Here is a 16,922-nt window from a genome sequence, read left to right on the forward strand (position 1 = left end):
TTATGGCTGTGTTGGGTCTTCATTTCTGTGCGAGGGCTTTCTCTAGTTGCGGCAAGCGGGGGCCACTCTTCATCGCGGTGCGCGGGCCTCTCACTATCGCGGCCTCTCTTGTTGCGGAGCACAGGCTCCAGACGCGCAGGCTCAGTAGTTGTGGCTCACGGGCCTAGTTGCTCCGCGGCATGTGGGATCCTCCCAGACCAGGGCTCGAACCCGTGTCCCCTGCATTGGCAGGCAGATTCTCAACCACTGCGCCACCAGGGAAGCCCAACAACACTCTTTTGATGTTCCCAATTACCTGCTCTTTGTTGCAAAACTCCTAAATATCCTGGCCCCTCCCCTCGCCGCCTCGGAGCAGTTTCTCAGTTATCTGAAACGCTGTCTCCCAGGATACAGTCCTCATTTTGCCCCAAATAAAACTTAACTCGCAACTCTCACGTTGTGCATATATTTTTTTAAAGTCAACAATGGGAAGAAGCCAGTGAGTAGGAATTTGTAGCAAAATAGCAAGTGGAAAGGATGTGGAGAATGAGGGTTGACAAAACTGGTGGGAGATGCCAAGAAATGCTGACTCTGCCCAAACACACCACCTTCCAAGGCTCCACTTGGTCTCAGGCCTTCTTTAGCTTCCTGGCCCCACACAGCACCTGGCCGCCAGGCCCAGCAGCTGCCCACACAGCCACGTGGTGCCCAAGGTGACCGCCAGCAGGAACAAGAAGACGTCCAGCAGGTACTGCTCATGCCACAGCTGCTGGAAGGTGTAGGGCTTGAGGTGCACCGCACCCCCTGTCTGCAAGATGTGGTCGATGCAGCCCACCAGCCGCTGGCTGGGGGTCAGGGGGTGGGAGCGCTTCATGATGCTGGTGTCCACCATGGCAGATTTCTGCCTGTTGGCAGAGACAGGGGGAGGTGTTACTCAAGTGGTCTCAGAAGTCTTAGAGACCTTGCATCTCACACACACACACACACACACACACACTTTCCAAATTATGCACAAAAGATTCCCTTTCAAGGAAAAGTTGTTGGCCTGGCCTTGGTATGGTCTAGTTGGGTCCCTTTAAAAAGTTCAAACTGATATTTGCATGCAAAGATCCATGCTTGGTGCTGAAAGTGCTAAACTATAAAAAAAAGTGACTAAGTCTGTAAGGACTAATCTCTACCCCAAGGAGGCTTAAGATATACTACAGGAAACCATTATATTTATTGAGCATCTACTTTGTGCTGGTGTCTGGGCTAGATAACAAATGTGACTCTGGGGACTGCAGCCCAGGAAGACATCTGCATTTTCCTGCTCCTTCAAAGCATCATGTTGACCAGCACTGGCTTCATGGGCTATGAGCCTGCATATTTGCACAGGGCCCCACCCTTAAATGGGCCTGTGCTTGATTTAATTCTCTGCTGTCACCTTCTTGAAATCCTTAAACTTTATGACAAGGGTCTCCACATTTCACATAAGGCACATGAATTATGTAGCCAGCCCTGATGTCCGATGTCTGTGGACTATCCCAGCCCAGATGACTCCTTCACAGGGCCAGTGGATCATGCACATTTGGAGTTTAGGTCTTTGAAAATCCAGTGAAAGTTATGAACCCATTCATCAGAAAAGGAATATTTTAAACACATGGGATACCAAATACGCATAAAGTTTCTGGGTTATCTGACCCCCAGAGCTTAACAACTTTTCTGGGGCTAGGAGTCACATGATATGTGGTTATTATTCAGTCACCTAACAAGAACTACATGCAGTTCTCCTATGTGCCATAACATTGTGCAGTAATGCTAAGTCTTGAGATATGATTCGGGTTTGTGCCCTTGAAGCTCTAACTTTTTTAGTCCTTCTTCATTATGAGAAAGAAAATATATTTTTCCTCTTCACATGAGATTATTGTGCTGGTTGGAAAATTTCTTAAGAGATCAATGGGCCCCTTTGTATTGACTCACTTAACAGGAATCCATTCAAACTTACTCTGTGGCAAGCCCTGTGCTGAGCCCTGGGAACATAGCAGAAAACACGAGACACACGCTGTTGTCCTGGGTGAGCTTACTCTCTACTTTCTAGTGTGGGGGACAGCCAATAAATTAAAACATAAAGAAATGGGTAATTACAGATCCTGTGACATGTTAAGAAAAAAATAATGTGCTATAATTGGGGTGGATAGGAGAGAAGGCTTTAGGACTATCAGAGAAAGACGGTCTCTCTGAGCAGGTGACTGGGATGAGACCTCGATGTCATGAAGGAGCCAACCCTGTGAAGAGAAGGGAATGTGTTTTCTAGGGAGCAGCACAGGCAAAACGGCTGAGGTGGGGAGCAGTGTGGGATATCGGGAACAGAAAGGCAACCTCCTGCCTCAGTTGGAATTCTACTATAAGCACCTCCAAAGTAGAAGACCTCTCAAAGACACCCTGTGTCAGTAGTTCAGGTTCCTCACAACTAGAAGGTATAAAATCATTCTCAGCATCTAACCTAAACTGCTCTAGTCTTCCTCTCATAGGAAACAAGTCAGCTGTTAGCATCACACACATATTATTTCACATCCTGGAAATTTCAGTTTTACTGCAAAGAAGACCCACACGGTGCCCATTGTGGTTTACGTCTTCATTCAGTGTAAGTAACCACAAGCCCAGAGAGCTGCACACCTCTTGTCCTCTATGACTTGCTTCATGTTCAGAGCCAATGTCTCAGTATTGATCTGCTTTAACTGGATGGAGACACCGAAATTTTTGGCTTCTACTCGGAGCAGGTTTTCAGGCTGGTCTCCAAAGAGGGAAATCTCCACCATGGGCATGCCATGTTGGATGGCCTCTATGACACTATTTATCCCACCATGGGTGACACAAAGGTGAACGTGAGGGTGCCCTGTTGCAAATAACAAAGACAGCAGAACATTCCAGGATGAAAAGTTTCAGAACAACAAGGAAAGCAGAAAAGGCAGAAGAAAATACCAAAGGGACTTAAAGTGTGTTGGAGCCACTGTGAAGATGACTTTGTTTGCTACACACCCAAGGATTCCAAGTCTTGCCTTTGTATACAGACTCCTTGACTCAGCCAGAACCCAGGGAAGACTCAGCCAGAACCCAGGGAAGACTCAGAACCCAGGGAATTCTGTAGAGAATAGTGCTAAGCAAGGCATATATCTCCATCCATCCATCCATCCATCCATCCATCCATCCATCCATCCATCCATCCATCCATCATTCCATCTATCCATTCCTTCTCTCTATCCCCTCATGTCTCTTTGCTTCTCTCATCTGTTTTCTCTTTGTGTTTCCCTATGTCTATCTCTGTCTCTGTCTCTTCCTTTCCTTGAGCAAACTTTTCTCACCCACCAAATAATATCCCTCTTCTCCAAATTTCTGACACATTCATTGACATCACAACTCATGTAGCACTCATAAAACTTACACTGTATGTGTTGTTCTCTTTAAATATATGAGAAGCCACTTTGTTTTCTTGACAAAACTCAATACCCTTTTATGATAGAAACTCTCAGCATAACTAGCAATAGAAAGTAATTTCTTCAATGTGATAAAAGGCATATATTTTGTAAATCTTGGTCTATAATCATACTTAATGGTGAAACATTGAACTTTTTCCATCTAAGATAGGAACAAAGCAGAAATGCCCGCTCTTACTATTTTTATTCAACAACATGGTAGAAACTCTAGCCAGTTCATAAGTAAATGAATGAATGAATGAATGAATCGGGAAGGAAGAAGAAAACTGATATTGTCAGAGACACTGTTGTGTACATAGAAAACCCTTCTGGAAGCTACAAAAAGTCCCAATAGAATAAGTCAGTTCATCAAAATTGCAGGACTCAAGGTTGATATGTAAAAATCAGTTGTATTTCTATCTAATAGCAAAAACTAATGGAAATTGAAATATAAAAACTTTACATGCCTAAGATTAAATCTAACCCCCCAAAAAAAAGTTCATGACCTCTACACTCTGCAAAGCATTACCGAAATCAAAAGATGTGCAACGTTAATGGCTCTGAAAGCTCAAAATTGTTAAGATCTCTATTCTCCCAAAACTGGTCTATAAATTCAACATACACACACACACACACACACACACACACACACAATCCCAGCAAGCTGCTTTGAAGACAAAAGAACTAAGTATTTATATTTTTAAAAAGATCATAATCCCCTAAGACATCTATGCACAAACTTTAATTCAAGATGGATCATGGGCCTAAATGTAAAATCTAAAACTATAAAACCCATAGAAAAAGAAAGCATAGGAGAATACCCTTCTGATCTGGAGATAGCAAAGATTTCTTAAGTCATAAACAAAAAAACTGATAAACCAGGGTTCATCAAACATAAATGCTTCTGTTCGTCAAAAGACTAGTAAGAAAATAAACAGGCAATCCATAGAAGATCTCTATCCATAACATAAAAAGAACTTCTACAAAACTATAATAAAAAGACAAACAACCTAACTAAAAACTGGGCTATTTTGTTTGTTTGTTTTGTTCATTTGTTTTTGTTTTATAAGGCAAAGGGGAAGGAAAGAGGTAGACTGACATGACCTCCTCTATGATAGAGGTTTCTGGAGCTGAGTGTGTGGACCTGAGTAGGATCTGAGAGAGAGAACTCAAAAAAAAAAAAAGGGGGGGGAGCTAAGGATGAACAGACATTTCAAAAAGGAAGATATAAAAACAGCTACTAACACCTGAAAAAGTGTTTAACATCACTGGAGATGAAGGAAATGAAAACTGAAACTAGAGGTACCATTTCACCCTCACCAGAACGGTTAAAATTAAAAAGGCTGACAACACCAAATGTTGGTAAGGATGTGTACATGGCCAAAGGTTGGAGAACTATTTAGCAATTTCCTTAAGTGATAAACCCGCATTTACCCATTTCCTTGTTTTTGTCTTTGCTACAATTCTTTCTGGTGCTTAGAGTGTTCTTACTTTCTTCCTTCTGCCATTATGCTTTCTTCCTTCTTCCCCTCATCTAAATTGTACCCATCATTTAATGGTCTTCCTGCTCTGGGAGATGTCACAGGGTCTCATGAACACAAGTGAAGGAACAGCAATTTTTTTTTTTTTTTTGATAAACGACTCTAAAAGCTGTGTGCCAGTGACATCTGCCAGTCTCTTGCTTTCAACTATTGGGCCAACAGATGTCTTCACATTCCATTGGCAGCAAATCCTTCAAAAAAGTCACTTGCCTGGGAGTCCTGTTTAAGAGGCAGTGAATGAGGACTTCATATTTTTCTTCATCCCTAAGGCCTCTTCTGTGATGCAGATTCTGAAAATCCTGCTGAGGATTAATATTCTGTGTCAGCGTTTACTTGAGGTTTTACTTTGTTTTATTGGGGCTTCATTTTCTTTTCTTTTAATAATGTTTAAACATTTGCTAGTTTATAGAGCATTTGACAAATGCCCCACCTAAGGGATTCTACACTTATGATCTCAGGACCCAGTATATTGGCTGAAAAGTGAGATTCTCACTTCCCAAGCCCAGGAATCAGGCAGTCAACTGATGAACTGAATGACCAGCAAACAACTATGACCACTTTTGCTAAAGAGAAGGCCCGACACTTAGAGAAAACCCTGAGGAGAGAGCCCTGCCCTGTGCTCTCTGGTAAGAGATGTTGGGGGAGATAGAGACATGGCTTGTGGAGGGTGGAGTCTCTACTTTGTGGGCTATAATTCCTGGGGACCTTTACATCTATGCCTGGACTTCACCATAAATCATTTACATAAGACATTCTGAAATGGGACCCAGACATAAGTATGCTTTCAAAGTTCCTCAGGTGATTCTAATATGAAGCCAGGGTTGACAGTAACTGTTCTGGAGGGAGACAGAAGGCAAACATGCATTTACCCTAACATAAGGACACAGGGTATATCACCGTTCACATATATTTAAATGATTCAAGTACATTTACAATTGGTTCAAGAGAAAGAAGAAGATGGAGTGAACTAATGTTGGGACAAAAGTTGTTAAAATTTCTGTTCCAATAAGAAATCCTTCCTTTGAGGATAATTACTGATAATTATTGGGAGCAAGTAAGAGGAAGCTGGCTTGTCATTTCAGCAGTGGGACAGGTAGGTAGGCTTCTTCCAAAAGAACACGAGGTTATGAGGGGAGAATAAATGTGACCAAATGCATAGTCAGTTTAGGCTATACTAGGTTTGATGAGGGTCTTCTGATTGGATCGGTTTAAAAAAAAGCAGACAGCTAGCTTAAGGCCAGAAAGAGATAGTGTAAGGAGTCTTCTTGAATTCAGTGACTGAATGAGAATAATTTTCCAAGTTATACCTGGAACAGTAGCAAAGGTTTCATTAACTGCAAAATCCTAGTCAAGAAAGATGTAATTTATACTTTGGTCTAATATGTCTATAAATCTCGATCTTTAGATAGTGCAGTAAATGTTTACCATCTGCCTACTATGTGCTGTACACTATGATACGTTCTGTGGACCTGGTAGTAAGCAAGGCAAACATGACCTTTGTCCTCATGGAGCTTACAGTTTGACTGGGAAAGAGATATTGAGCAAATCATTAAAAATAACAGATTAAACAATAATAAGTATGTTAAGGGTTTCAAAGGAAAGAACTAGGCATTATGAAAGTGTAGACACAATCTAATTAGTCTAGCAGTTAGTATAGTGATTCTGTCTGTATGCTACTACCTATTTCATGTAAATCAGTTGGGAGACTTTAATTATGTTTAAAAAAACAGTTAAAAACATGTGGGATAGTTTTGAGAAATCCTGCCTAGAAATCCAGGGCTGGAGAGTCTCTACAAAAAGCAAGTCTTCATGTAGAGAAAAGAAAAGTTCCTCTTCAAGGTGGGCAAGTGACACTTTGAGCAGCGCTGGCCCAGAATGCCAACTCAGGATACCCGGAGTCTGCCTTCAGTATTCCCAGCTCTCCTTTTCTGGACCTCTCTCCCAAATTTTGGGCGCTCCATTACCCTTCTTACTAATTCTAATAGTCACACATCTAATCTCCAACCCTCCCCTCTCTCCACAGGGAAGAGACTGACAGGTGGTGAGGTTTAAAAGGTGTCACAAGGCTCTTCCCATTTAGTATCCTAGTAAATACTCCCCATTACCTACTATAATGCAGTAGCTCAGATCAGGGCAGGATGGTGACTGTGTAAATTAACCCATCTATCTACTGATTCAACACAAATTTATTGAGCACTTATTATGGGTCAGGCACAGGTGGTTCTGCAAACAAAAATAATTCCTCTTGGAGCTTATGTCTGAGAAGAGAGATGAGAAATAGCACATATTATGTTAGATAGTGCTAAGTGCTAGGAAGGAAAAATTAAGCAGGGATGTTCCCTCAGAAATGACTTCCAGATAAGAGCCTGAAGTAAGAGGATGAGCTTAACCACACAGATGATTGGTGTTTCTTTTTTGATTTTTTTTAAGTTTTAGTAACTGTTCTTTTTTTTTTTCTTCTTTTAATTAATTAATTTACTTATTTTTGGCTGTGTTGGGTCTTCGTTTCTGTGCGAGGGCTTTCTCCGGTTGCGGCAAGCGGGGGCCACTCTTCATCGCGGTGCACGGGCCTCTCACTGTCGCGGCCTCTCTTGTTGCGGAGCACAGGCTCCAGACGCGCAGGCTCAGTAGTTGTGGCTCACGGGCCTAGTTGCTCTGTGGCATGTGGGATCTTCCCGGACCAGGGCTTGAACCCATGTCCCCTGCATTAGCAGGCAGATTCTCAACCACTGTGCCACCAGGGAAGCCTGATTGGTGTTTCTTAATAAATGAATATCTACTGTGGGGTAACATTTTGCTGGAGACTTCCAAGTACATTATTTGATTATAATCCTCACAGCTACACTGATAAGCATTGTATTATAAGCCATCCCACTCACCACTCACCCTTTTTTAAAACAAATATGAGACTGAGGTTTGGGTTTACTGGAGGTCTGTGACTTAACCAGGGTTCAGAGGCTCCAAACACCACCTTAAGAGATGCCACTTTCTTATCAATTCTAATAATTTGTGTATTTTTGGATCTTCCACATACATAATCATGTCAGAGTAAATAAAAGTTTCTTCATTTCTCATTCTTAGGCCTTTTATTTCTCTCTTCTTATGATTATGGAACATACACTGTTGAATAGAAGTGGTGACAGTAAGCATCCTTGGCTTGCTATGGGTCTTTTTTTTTTTTAAGTATTTATTTATTTATTTATGGCTGTGTTGGGTCTTCGTTTCTGTGCGAAGGCTTTCTCTAGTTGTGGCAAGTGCGGGCCACTCTTCATCGCGGTGCGCGGGCCTCTCACCATCGCGGCCTCTCTTGTTGTGGAGCACAGGCTCCAGACGCGCAGGCTCAGCAATTGTGGCTCACGGGCCTAGTTGCTCCGCGGCATGTGGGATCCTCCCAGACCAGGGCTCGAACCCGTGTCCCCTGCATTGGCAGGCAGACTCCCAACCACTGCGCCACCAGGGAAGCCCCACTCTGGGTCTTAAAGGTAAAGATTATAGCATTAAGGATGACAGTTGCAGTAGTTTTGCATTCATGTTTATGCATATATATGTCTATATATATGCATGTAGATATGCATCCTTTATCAGAAAAAAAGAATGCTTATATTTTCATTGTTGTCTTTTTTCATTTATTATTTTTTAATTGAAATACAGTTGATGTACAATATATGTTACAGGTGTACAACATAGTGATTCACAATTTTTTAAGGTTATACACCATTTATAGTTATTATAAAATATTGGCTATATTCTCTGTATTGTACAATATATCCTTGTAGCTTATTTTATACATAATAGTTTGTACCTCTTCATCCCATACCCTTATATTGCCCCTCCCCCTTTCCCCTCTGGTAACGACTAGTTTGTTCTTTATATCTGTGGGTCTGTTTTTGTTGTTTTTGCTGTTATATTCACTAGTTTGTTGTATTTTTTAGATTCTAAATAAAAGTGATATCATACAGTACTTGTCTTTGACTTATTTCAGTTAGCATAATACCCTCCAAGTCCATCCATATCATTGCAAATGGCAAAATTTCATTCTTTTTAATGGCTGACTAGTATTCCATTGTATGTATATATACCATATCGTCTTTATCCATTCATCTGTTGATGGACACTTAGGTTTGGTTCCATATCTTGGGAATTGTAAATAATGCTGCTATGAACATTGGGGTGCATGTATTTTTTTCAAATTAGTGTTTTTGCGTTTTTCTGGATATATACCCAGGAGTAAAACTGTTGGGTCATGTGGTAGCTCTATTTTTAGTTTTCTGAGACACCTCCATACTGCTTTCCCCAGTGGCTGCACCAATTTACATCCCCACCAACAGTGTACAAGAGCTCCCTTTTCTCCACATCCTAGCTAATACTTGTTATTTGTGTTCTTTTTGATGATAGCCATTCTGACAGGCATGAGGTGGTATCTCATTGTGATTTTGATTTGCATTTCCCTGATGATTAGTGATGTTGAACATCTTTTCATGTGCCTGTTGGCCATCTATATACCTTTGGGAAAATGTCTATTTAGGTCTTCTGCCCATTTTTCAAAAATAATTAATTAATTAATTAATTAATTTTGGCTGCACTGGGTCTTTGTTGCTGCGCACAGGCTTTCTCTAGTTGCGGTGAGCGGGGGCTACTCTTTGTTGCGGTGCGTGGGCTTCTCATTGCCGTGGCTTCTCTTGTTGAGGAGCATGGGCTCTAGGTGCACGGGCTTCAGTAGTTGTGGTTCGCGGGCTTAGTTGCTCCACGGCATGTGGGATCTTTCTGGACCAGGGATTGAACCTGTGTCCCCTGCATTGGCAGGCGGATTCTTAACCACTGCACCACCAGGGAAGTCCCTGCCCATTTTTTAAATTGGGTTGTTTGTTTTCTTGATGTTGAGTTATATGAGCTGCTTGTATATTTTGGAAATTAATCCGTCAGTAGTATCATTTGCAAATATTTTCTCCCAATCTGTAGGTTGTCTTTTTGTTTTGTTTATGGTTTTCTTTGCTGTGCGTAAGCTTTTAATTAGGTCTCATTTTATTTTTGCTTTTATTTCCTTTGCTTTAGGAGACAGATCCAAAAAAATATTGCTACAATTTATGTCAGAGTGTTCTCCCTATGATTTCTTCTAGGAGTTTTATGGTTTCCAGTCTTACATTTAGGTCTTTAATACCTCTTGAGTTTATTTTTGTATATGGTGTTAGAGAATATTCTAATTTCATTCTTTTACACACAGCTGTCCAGTTTTCCTAGCACCACTTATTGAAAACTGTTGTATATTCTTGCCTCCTTTGTCATAGATTGACTGTAAGTATATGGGTTTATTTCTGGGGTCTCTATTCTTTTCCATTGTTCTAGGTATCTGTTTTTGTGCCAGTACCATACTGTTTTGATTATGTATCTTTGTAGCAAAGTCTGAAGTCAGGGAGTGTGATTCCTTCATCTCTGTTCTTCTTTCTCAAGATTGTTTTGCAGTAGTTTGGGGTTCTTATTTATACATATACATGTCTATACATATGCATGCAGATATCCATTCTTCATCAGAAAAAAATGCTTTTTAAAAAATAGAACTTTAAAAAATATAAGTGCTGAATTATATCAAAATGTTTTCTGCATCTGTTTGAGATGATCATGTGATTTTACTCTTTCAACTATTAATGTGATTTACAGAAGCTGATTTTTCTTTTTAGAAACCCTTTACATTTTGAAATATAGACACATTCAGAAAAGTGCATAAAATATAAATGTATAGTAAATAAGTATAAATAGAAAAATGCTTGTGAAAAATGCCCAAGTATAAGAAACAAAACATTGTCCTTAGTAACCGAGAGCCTCTCTGAGTGATATCTTTGAATGTCCCATCCCTATCAGAAGCATACTGACTTATATAGTAAATCACTTCACATGACTTTCTTTATAGTTTTCTCAACTATGTATGCATTTCGAAACAATAAAGTCTAGTTTTAGGGTTATTTTTATTCTTTTGCTGTTTTGATTTGAATTTTTTATCATTCCATTTTTCCTTTATTTGTATCTATATCCTATTTCTGTTCTTTTAATGATTATTGTAGCATGCATCCTCAACTGAAAATCTGGCTTAAGCAACCTCTTTACTACTCCCTTAGAACACTATAATGCAGTTTCCTCCACTCCCAACTTATATGGTATAAGTTATGTAATTTAAATCTCTATATTTTTTAAGTTTATTATGAAATAAAAGGTACATATAGCAAAGCACACATAAAAGCACGTACTATTCAGTGATTCTTTACCAAGTGGACACCTGTAAAACCACCCACCCAAGTCAAGAAAGAGAACACAGGCAGCAATCCAGAAACTTCTCTTGTGCTCTATTGCAATCACTAATCCCTTTCTCCTCCTCAAAGGTAAGCAACAGCATGACACGTATGGTAATCATTTCCTTGTTTCTTTTTTCTTTATGATTTTACTACAAAGCATTCATCTTTTAAGTCTATAATTTAGTTTTATCTTTTTTTAACTTTATATAAACAGGATCACACTATATTATTTTTTCACATCTGAATTCTTTGGATCCACATTATCTGTTTCAACTGTGTTGTTACATAGCTGTAATTAATCATTTCCACTTATTCATGCATATATCCATCATGTTGAATAAATAAACTCATTCTGTTGATTGAATTATTTATGGTTGAAGTAACTGTGAGTAGCACCATGAACATCCTTGTACATGTCTCTGGGTACACATATACACACATTTTTGTGTGATATATATACTGGTCGCCAAGCCCAAGTTCACCTACATTTCCTCCTATGTTACCTTCTAGAAGTTCTGTGTTATAGTTTTAGGTTCATGAACCATTTTGAGTTAATTTTTGTGAAAGGTGTAAAGTTAGTGTCTAGACTTTTTACACGTGGTTATCCATTGTTCCAGCATCATTTGTTAAAAAGACTATCCTTTCTCTATTGAATTGCCTTTGTTCCTTTGTCAAACAATTGACTATATTTACGTGGGTGTATTTCTGGGCTCTCTGTTCTGTTCCATTTGTCTATTTGTCTATTTTTTCACCAATCCCACAATGTCTTGATAATTGTAGCTTTATAGTAAGTCTTGAAGTTGGGTAGTGTCAGTCCTCCGATTTTGGTCTCCTTCAGTATTGTGTTGGCTCTTCTGGGTCTTTTGCCTCTCCATATATACTTTAGAATCAGTTTGTCAATATCCACAAAATAACTTATTGGGGCTTTAACTGGAATTGCATTGAATCTATAGATCAATTTGGGAAGAACTGACATCCCAGTAATATTGGGTCTTCCCATCCATGAACATGGAATCTCTCTCCATTTATTTTGTTCTTTGATTTCTTTCAACAGAGGTTTGTAGTTTTCTTCACATAGATCTTAGATATATTTTATTACATTTATACCCAAGTATTTCATTTTGGGGGGTGCTAATGTAAATGGTATTATTTTTAATTTCAAATTCTACTTCTCCATTGTTGGTAAAAGGGAAAGTGATTCACTTTTGCATATTAATCTTATATCCTGCAAACTTGCTATAATGACTTATTCCAGGAAGTTTTTTTTTTTTTTTTTTTTGGTCAATTCTTTTAGTTTGCTACAAAGATGATCATATCATCTGCAAACAAACACGGTTTTATTTCTTCCTTCCAAACCTGTTTATCTTTTATTTCCTTTTCTTGTCTTATTGTATTAGCTAGGATGAATGTAAATGGTGTTGTGTTTTTAATTTCAAATTTCCATTGTTCTTTTTGGTATATGGGTAAGCAACTCTCTATTTCCTTTGTCAGCCCGGTTAGGGTTTCATCAGTTTTATTGATCTTTTCATACACTCAGTTTTTGGTTTCACTGATTTTCTTTATTGTTTTCCTGTTTTCAACTTCATTGATTTCTGCTCTAGTTTTTTTTTTTTTTTTATTGGAGTATAATTGCTTTACAATATTGTGTTAGTTTCTGCTGTACAGTGAAGTGAATCAGCTATATGTATACATATATCCCCTCCTTCTTGGCCCTCCCTCCCCACCCCCCATCCCACCCATCTAGGTCATCACAGAGCACCGAACTGAGCTCCCTGTGCTATACAGCCGGTTCCCACTAGCTATCTGTTTTACACATGGTAGTGTAATTATGTCAAACCTAATCTCCCAGTTCATCCCACCCTCCCCTCCCCCCTCCCCATGTCCACACATCCATTCCCTACATCTGCGTTTCTATTCCTGTCCTGCAAATAGGTTCATTTGTACTATTTTTCTAGATTCCACGTATATGCATTAATATATATTTGTTTTATAACAATTATTTATTTTAATTATAAACACAAGATAAAGTAATGTGGAACCTAAAGTACAGTATTTAATTATTTATCTTAAAACATTTCTTTTGTGATAGCTGTTAATAAATTTGTAAGGAACAAAAAATGCCTTAAGTCTACTAAAAAGAGTTTAATCTCAAAGGTGGTATGAAGTAAAACACATAATCAGCAAAATTCTTAGTTAACTTGTAGAAATGTACTTTATTTCATGCAAAGCTACATAATCCGATATTTTAACAGCTAATCAAATAAACATTTCAAAAAATTCATTCCATCACAATAAGTTAAAATACTACAAAGCAATTCCAAGTCCATGAGTTTGTCAAAACCAAACTAAGAGAACATTATGCATAGATAAGGTCAAAGATGCTAACTTACTTATAGGTAGCACTTTGCAGGTTTGTTCAAATACATATTTAGTGAGAATCTGCAGAGAAAAATAGTTACATCTACAACCCATTAGTCAGAAAGGAAAACATGTGCCATTACATACCAGGTAGTAGTAGCTGATTAAAGATAAATTGGCATCATGCACCAGAAATGAACATAATGAACATTTTGAAAATTATGATCAGATGCACATTTGAAAGACTTATCTTCTATTTCACCTAATCCACTGAATTAGATAAGTAACAAGTACTTTATTAATGCAACACAGAAATTAGGCATTTGGTATACTTTGCTTGGGTACTGGTATATATAAAAAGATACTGAAGAAATGTAGGAGTATTTCAAACTCATACTGGACTACTGAACTTTAGAGTATTGCCCTAAGGAATCAGGTTCTGGGCAGAACTTATTTGAGAAAGATTTTTAAACTACTTAAAAGCAATGCTACAATTAGTTACTTACAAAAACATTTTATAAAAATTAAATACCAGAAGGTAACAACATCAATATTAGAGCTCTTTTTTCAACGCTATAATTTATAAACATATATATTAGATTACAGTAATTTAAAAGACAGGTCCACATGTTCTCTATCTTCTAAACGAGAAAAATCCTTCAAGTTGTGTTCAAAATATGGACAAAAACAAATCCATTGGATTGCTTTAAAAAAAAAATAGTCTCTCCCCTACAATTTGGTGTACTAAGTAGGGAAGATGCTAGCCAGCATTCTTTTGAGAAATACAGCTCTAAGTGATTAGGTTGATAAGATTTATGTCAATAATATCAACTCCAAAATGGTGTTGTACAGTCAGATGAACAAATTATGACTTTATTCTCCATATGTCTGCCACAGTAAACCATTCTTTCTACTCTTTTGCACTAAGTACAGTAAAAATCTCCTTTTGCAAAATGATGTGAGATCAGGATAATCACAAAAGAAAAGATTTCCACAGGAAAAAAGGTTAATTCTCACCAGGAAGTGTGTTAAAAACAAAAGTCTTTTAGGATATCTATGAGAAGAGGAACATGCCAATATTCTTGCTTTATTAACAAATTTAAAATTGTGATCAACCTCAAAGGACAAATCTTTTGAAAGTGAAAATAAAATGTTAGGAAAACCAGGCTGAACATGAAAGGAATTAGGGGTGAGGCTATGTTCCCATTGCAATGGGACTGGGGATGGGACAGGGCTAGTGGCTGCTCTGATGGTGGAGATGGCTCACAGGACCTGGTCTCCAGGAGTTAGTACAGGGGATAACACTGCCTAGTCTTCCAGGTCTCTGAGCAGGAAAAAAGTCACTGAGTTGGAAAGAAGTACCCCACACAAAGGGAATTCACAATTCAGAAGGCTTCCTGTAACCCTCTCATATTGTTCCAACCTCTCTTTAATGAAAACTTTGACAATGATGTATATTATTTACGAACTCCTTTTCATAAAAAGAGGCCTCAAGGTTCTTAATGTTTTGGGTTTGTTTGGTTGTTTTGTTTTTAACAATTACTGGTTTTGGAAGTCTAATTTTATGCTAAAACATTTACACTGAGAATAATTCATTTTACTGAAGTGTCCTACTTAGTGGAGAAAAAGACAACACACTGAGCTAGCATCCATCACATTTACATTCAGATGTTGCTTAGTTGTCTAGCAAAATCTATTTCACTACTTTAAGTGCAATACTGCTATTCAAGTAGTGGGATCTGTAGTAAGAACCTTCTGAGTGTACTGTCATCAAAAACAACTGTACACAAAGAACAAACGGAAAAAAACTCTGTCAGCACATTAGATGTCATACTATAAAGAGAGGCTTCAGAGAGGAAGGAAGGTATAAAAGGAATGAAGGGAAGAAGGAAGAAAAGAAAGGAAAGATAAAACTCTAAATTCATTTACTTCTCAACATTTAGAATTTAATACAATACAATCCATTGTATTTTGGAGATTCAAGTATGTTAAGATTTTTCAGGGACATGTTTTGCCTCTAGTGCATATATATTTATCCCTGTGATTTTTCAGGCATTGCCCACACAAATCACAAGTATAAATCTCACCATACTGAACAGTGTGAATTATAATTATAGAGAGCTTATTTTTCCTTTAAAATAGTAATCAACACAAAAATCAAGAACATTCTCTAAATCTACTAAAGGTATAAAAAAATGAGGTTTGCTATTGTACATCAATGAATCCCTTCATTGATATTCTAAAATATACTTAAAAAACACTCTGACTTTCCTATCCACATTTAATTTCATTTGGGCACACAACCAGCATAAATTTAAGAACTGATAATCTAATCAAATAGTAGTGTCCAAAAACAAATCAATTGGCAGCATTTTTTTAAAGAAAGTTTCGATTGTCAAACTCTCTGATCTATTCTTTATAAATGAAAAACCCTTGAATGTTCTGATTTAGCTCTTAACACTCTTGTGAAGTGAGGGCCTCTTGTGTGATGAAATTATTCCAAAGCCCCTGCGTTCAGTTGGTAAGAGAACAAATTCTAATAATTAGGCTTATTTTAATAATGATTTTTATAAAAGTGCTCTATTGATAATAAGAAATTACTGATATAGTTACAAAAGTTAATGAGCAACTTACAGATTCATGAAATTAATAGATTATTAATTGTTATTTTCTGCAATGGTTATTTTGAACTACTGGCTTAGAATATCCTTACCTAACATTATTTAGAAAAATAATTTAGAAAATTTAACCAGATATCTATTATTATGTAAGCAACACCTCACAAGGTAATTGCCAGAAGTAATTCTTCAAGAAATGTACTTTGCACGTAAAGTGTATTTTAGTAGTAACGTTTTGCAGTAGATATCATTATATTTTAATAAGCTTCTCAAAACAGAAAACTTTTGTTCTTATTACAGTTTTGTACAAGGTGGCTTAATGAACATTAACTCACTTCCCCAGCAATGAACTCTTAGTCTTCAGGGGTTAAAGCATTACCTTCTAAACACAAATTTACCTAGCTAGGTAACCTTCTTATATGATCATATATGAAATCCTGTAAGATAAATTCTGCTTAAAAAGTTGAATACTCTGGATCACTTAAACAACCAAAAATTATTTTGGAAATAACTCAAAAGTTATTATAATCATAAAAAATTTAACAATAAAATAAAGTAGTACATTCCTTTACATATTTCTATCAATATATCTTAGGGTATTATAAGTTATAAACGTAACTGGATCATTTCTTCTCTTTTTCTGCTTCTATTTCTACAATAGCATCTGAGTTTCATGATAAAACCTGATGA

The 16,922-nt window shown here is 37.7% G+C and overlaps 2 protein-coding genes across 3 annotated transcripts in view; both read right to left on the minus strand.

Moving 5' to 3' along the window:
- Nucleotides 1–471: 471 nt before the first annotated feature.
- Nucleotides 472–4,809, minus strand: LOC137758811 (UDP-glucuronosyltransferase 3A1-like). The gene is made up of 3 exons (XM_068534797.1): nucleotides 4,752–4,809; nucleotides 2,635–2,854; nucleotides 472–884 (listed from the first exon to the last, which is right to left on the minus strand). Exons 1-3 carry the CDS (start codon nucleotides 4,807–4,809, stop codon nucleotides 620–622), a joined length of 543 nt encoding a protein of 180 aa, XP_068390898.1. The 3' UTR covers nucleotides 472–619.
- A 378-nt stretch (nucleotides 4,810–5,187) lies between these two features.
- LMBRD2 (LMBR1 domain containing 2) overlaps nucleotides 5,188–16,922 on the minus strand; it is a 53,605-nt gene continuing 41,870 nt past the window's right edge. The window contains exon 18 of one of the 2 annotated variants that reach the window (XM_068535231.1): nucleotides 5,188–5,271. In XM_068535231.1, coding sequence (XP_068391332.1) covers nucleotides 5,196–5,271 — 76 coding nt within the window. In that variant the 3' untranslated portion in view covers nucleotides 5,188–5,195. Of the gene's footprint in view, nucleotides 5,272–13,545; nucleotides 16,916–16,922 lie in introns of those variants that run through there. The other variant, XM_068535235.1, reaches the window with a different exon arrangement.

The sequence above is a fragment of the Eschrichtius robustus genome, chromosome 2 (assembly GCF_028021215.1).
Source record: "Eschrichtius robustus isolate mEscRob2 chromosome 2, mEscRob2.pri, whole genome shotgun sequence".
In the NCBI taxonomy this organism is placed as follows: Eukaryota; Metazoa; Chordata; class Mammalia; order Artiodactyla; family Eschrichtiidae; genus Eschrichtius; species Eschrichtius robustus.

Coding starts and splice junctions, on each gene's coding strand:
- LOC137758811 (XM_068534797.1), bottom strand. CDS start 4,809: ATGTACACATCCTTACCAACATTTGGTGTTGTCAGCCTTTTTAATTTT. Junction 2,855..4,751: donor TTTTAATTTTAACCGTTCTG/GTGAGGGTGAAA, acceptor TATTTGCAACAG/GGCACCCTCACGTTCACCTT. Junction 885..2,634: donor CAAGTCATAGAGGACAAGAG/GTGTGCAGCTCT, acceptor CTCTGCCAACAG/GCAGAAATCTGCCATGGTGG.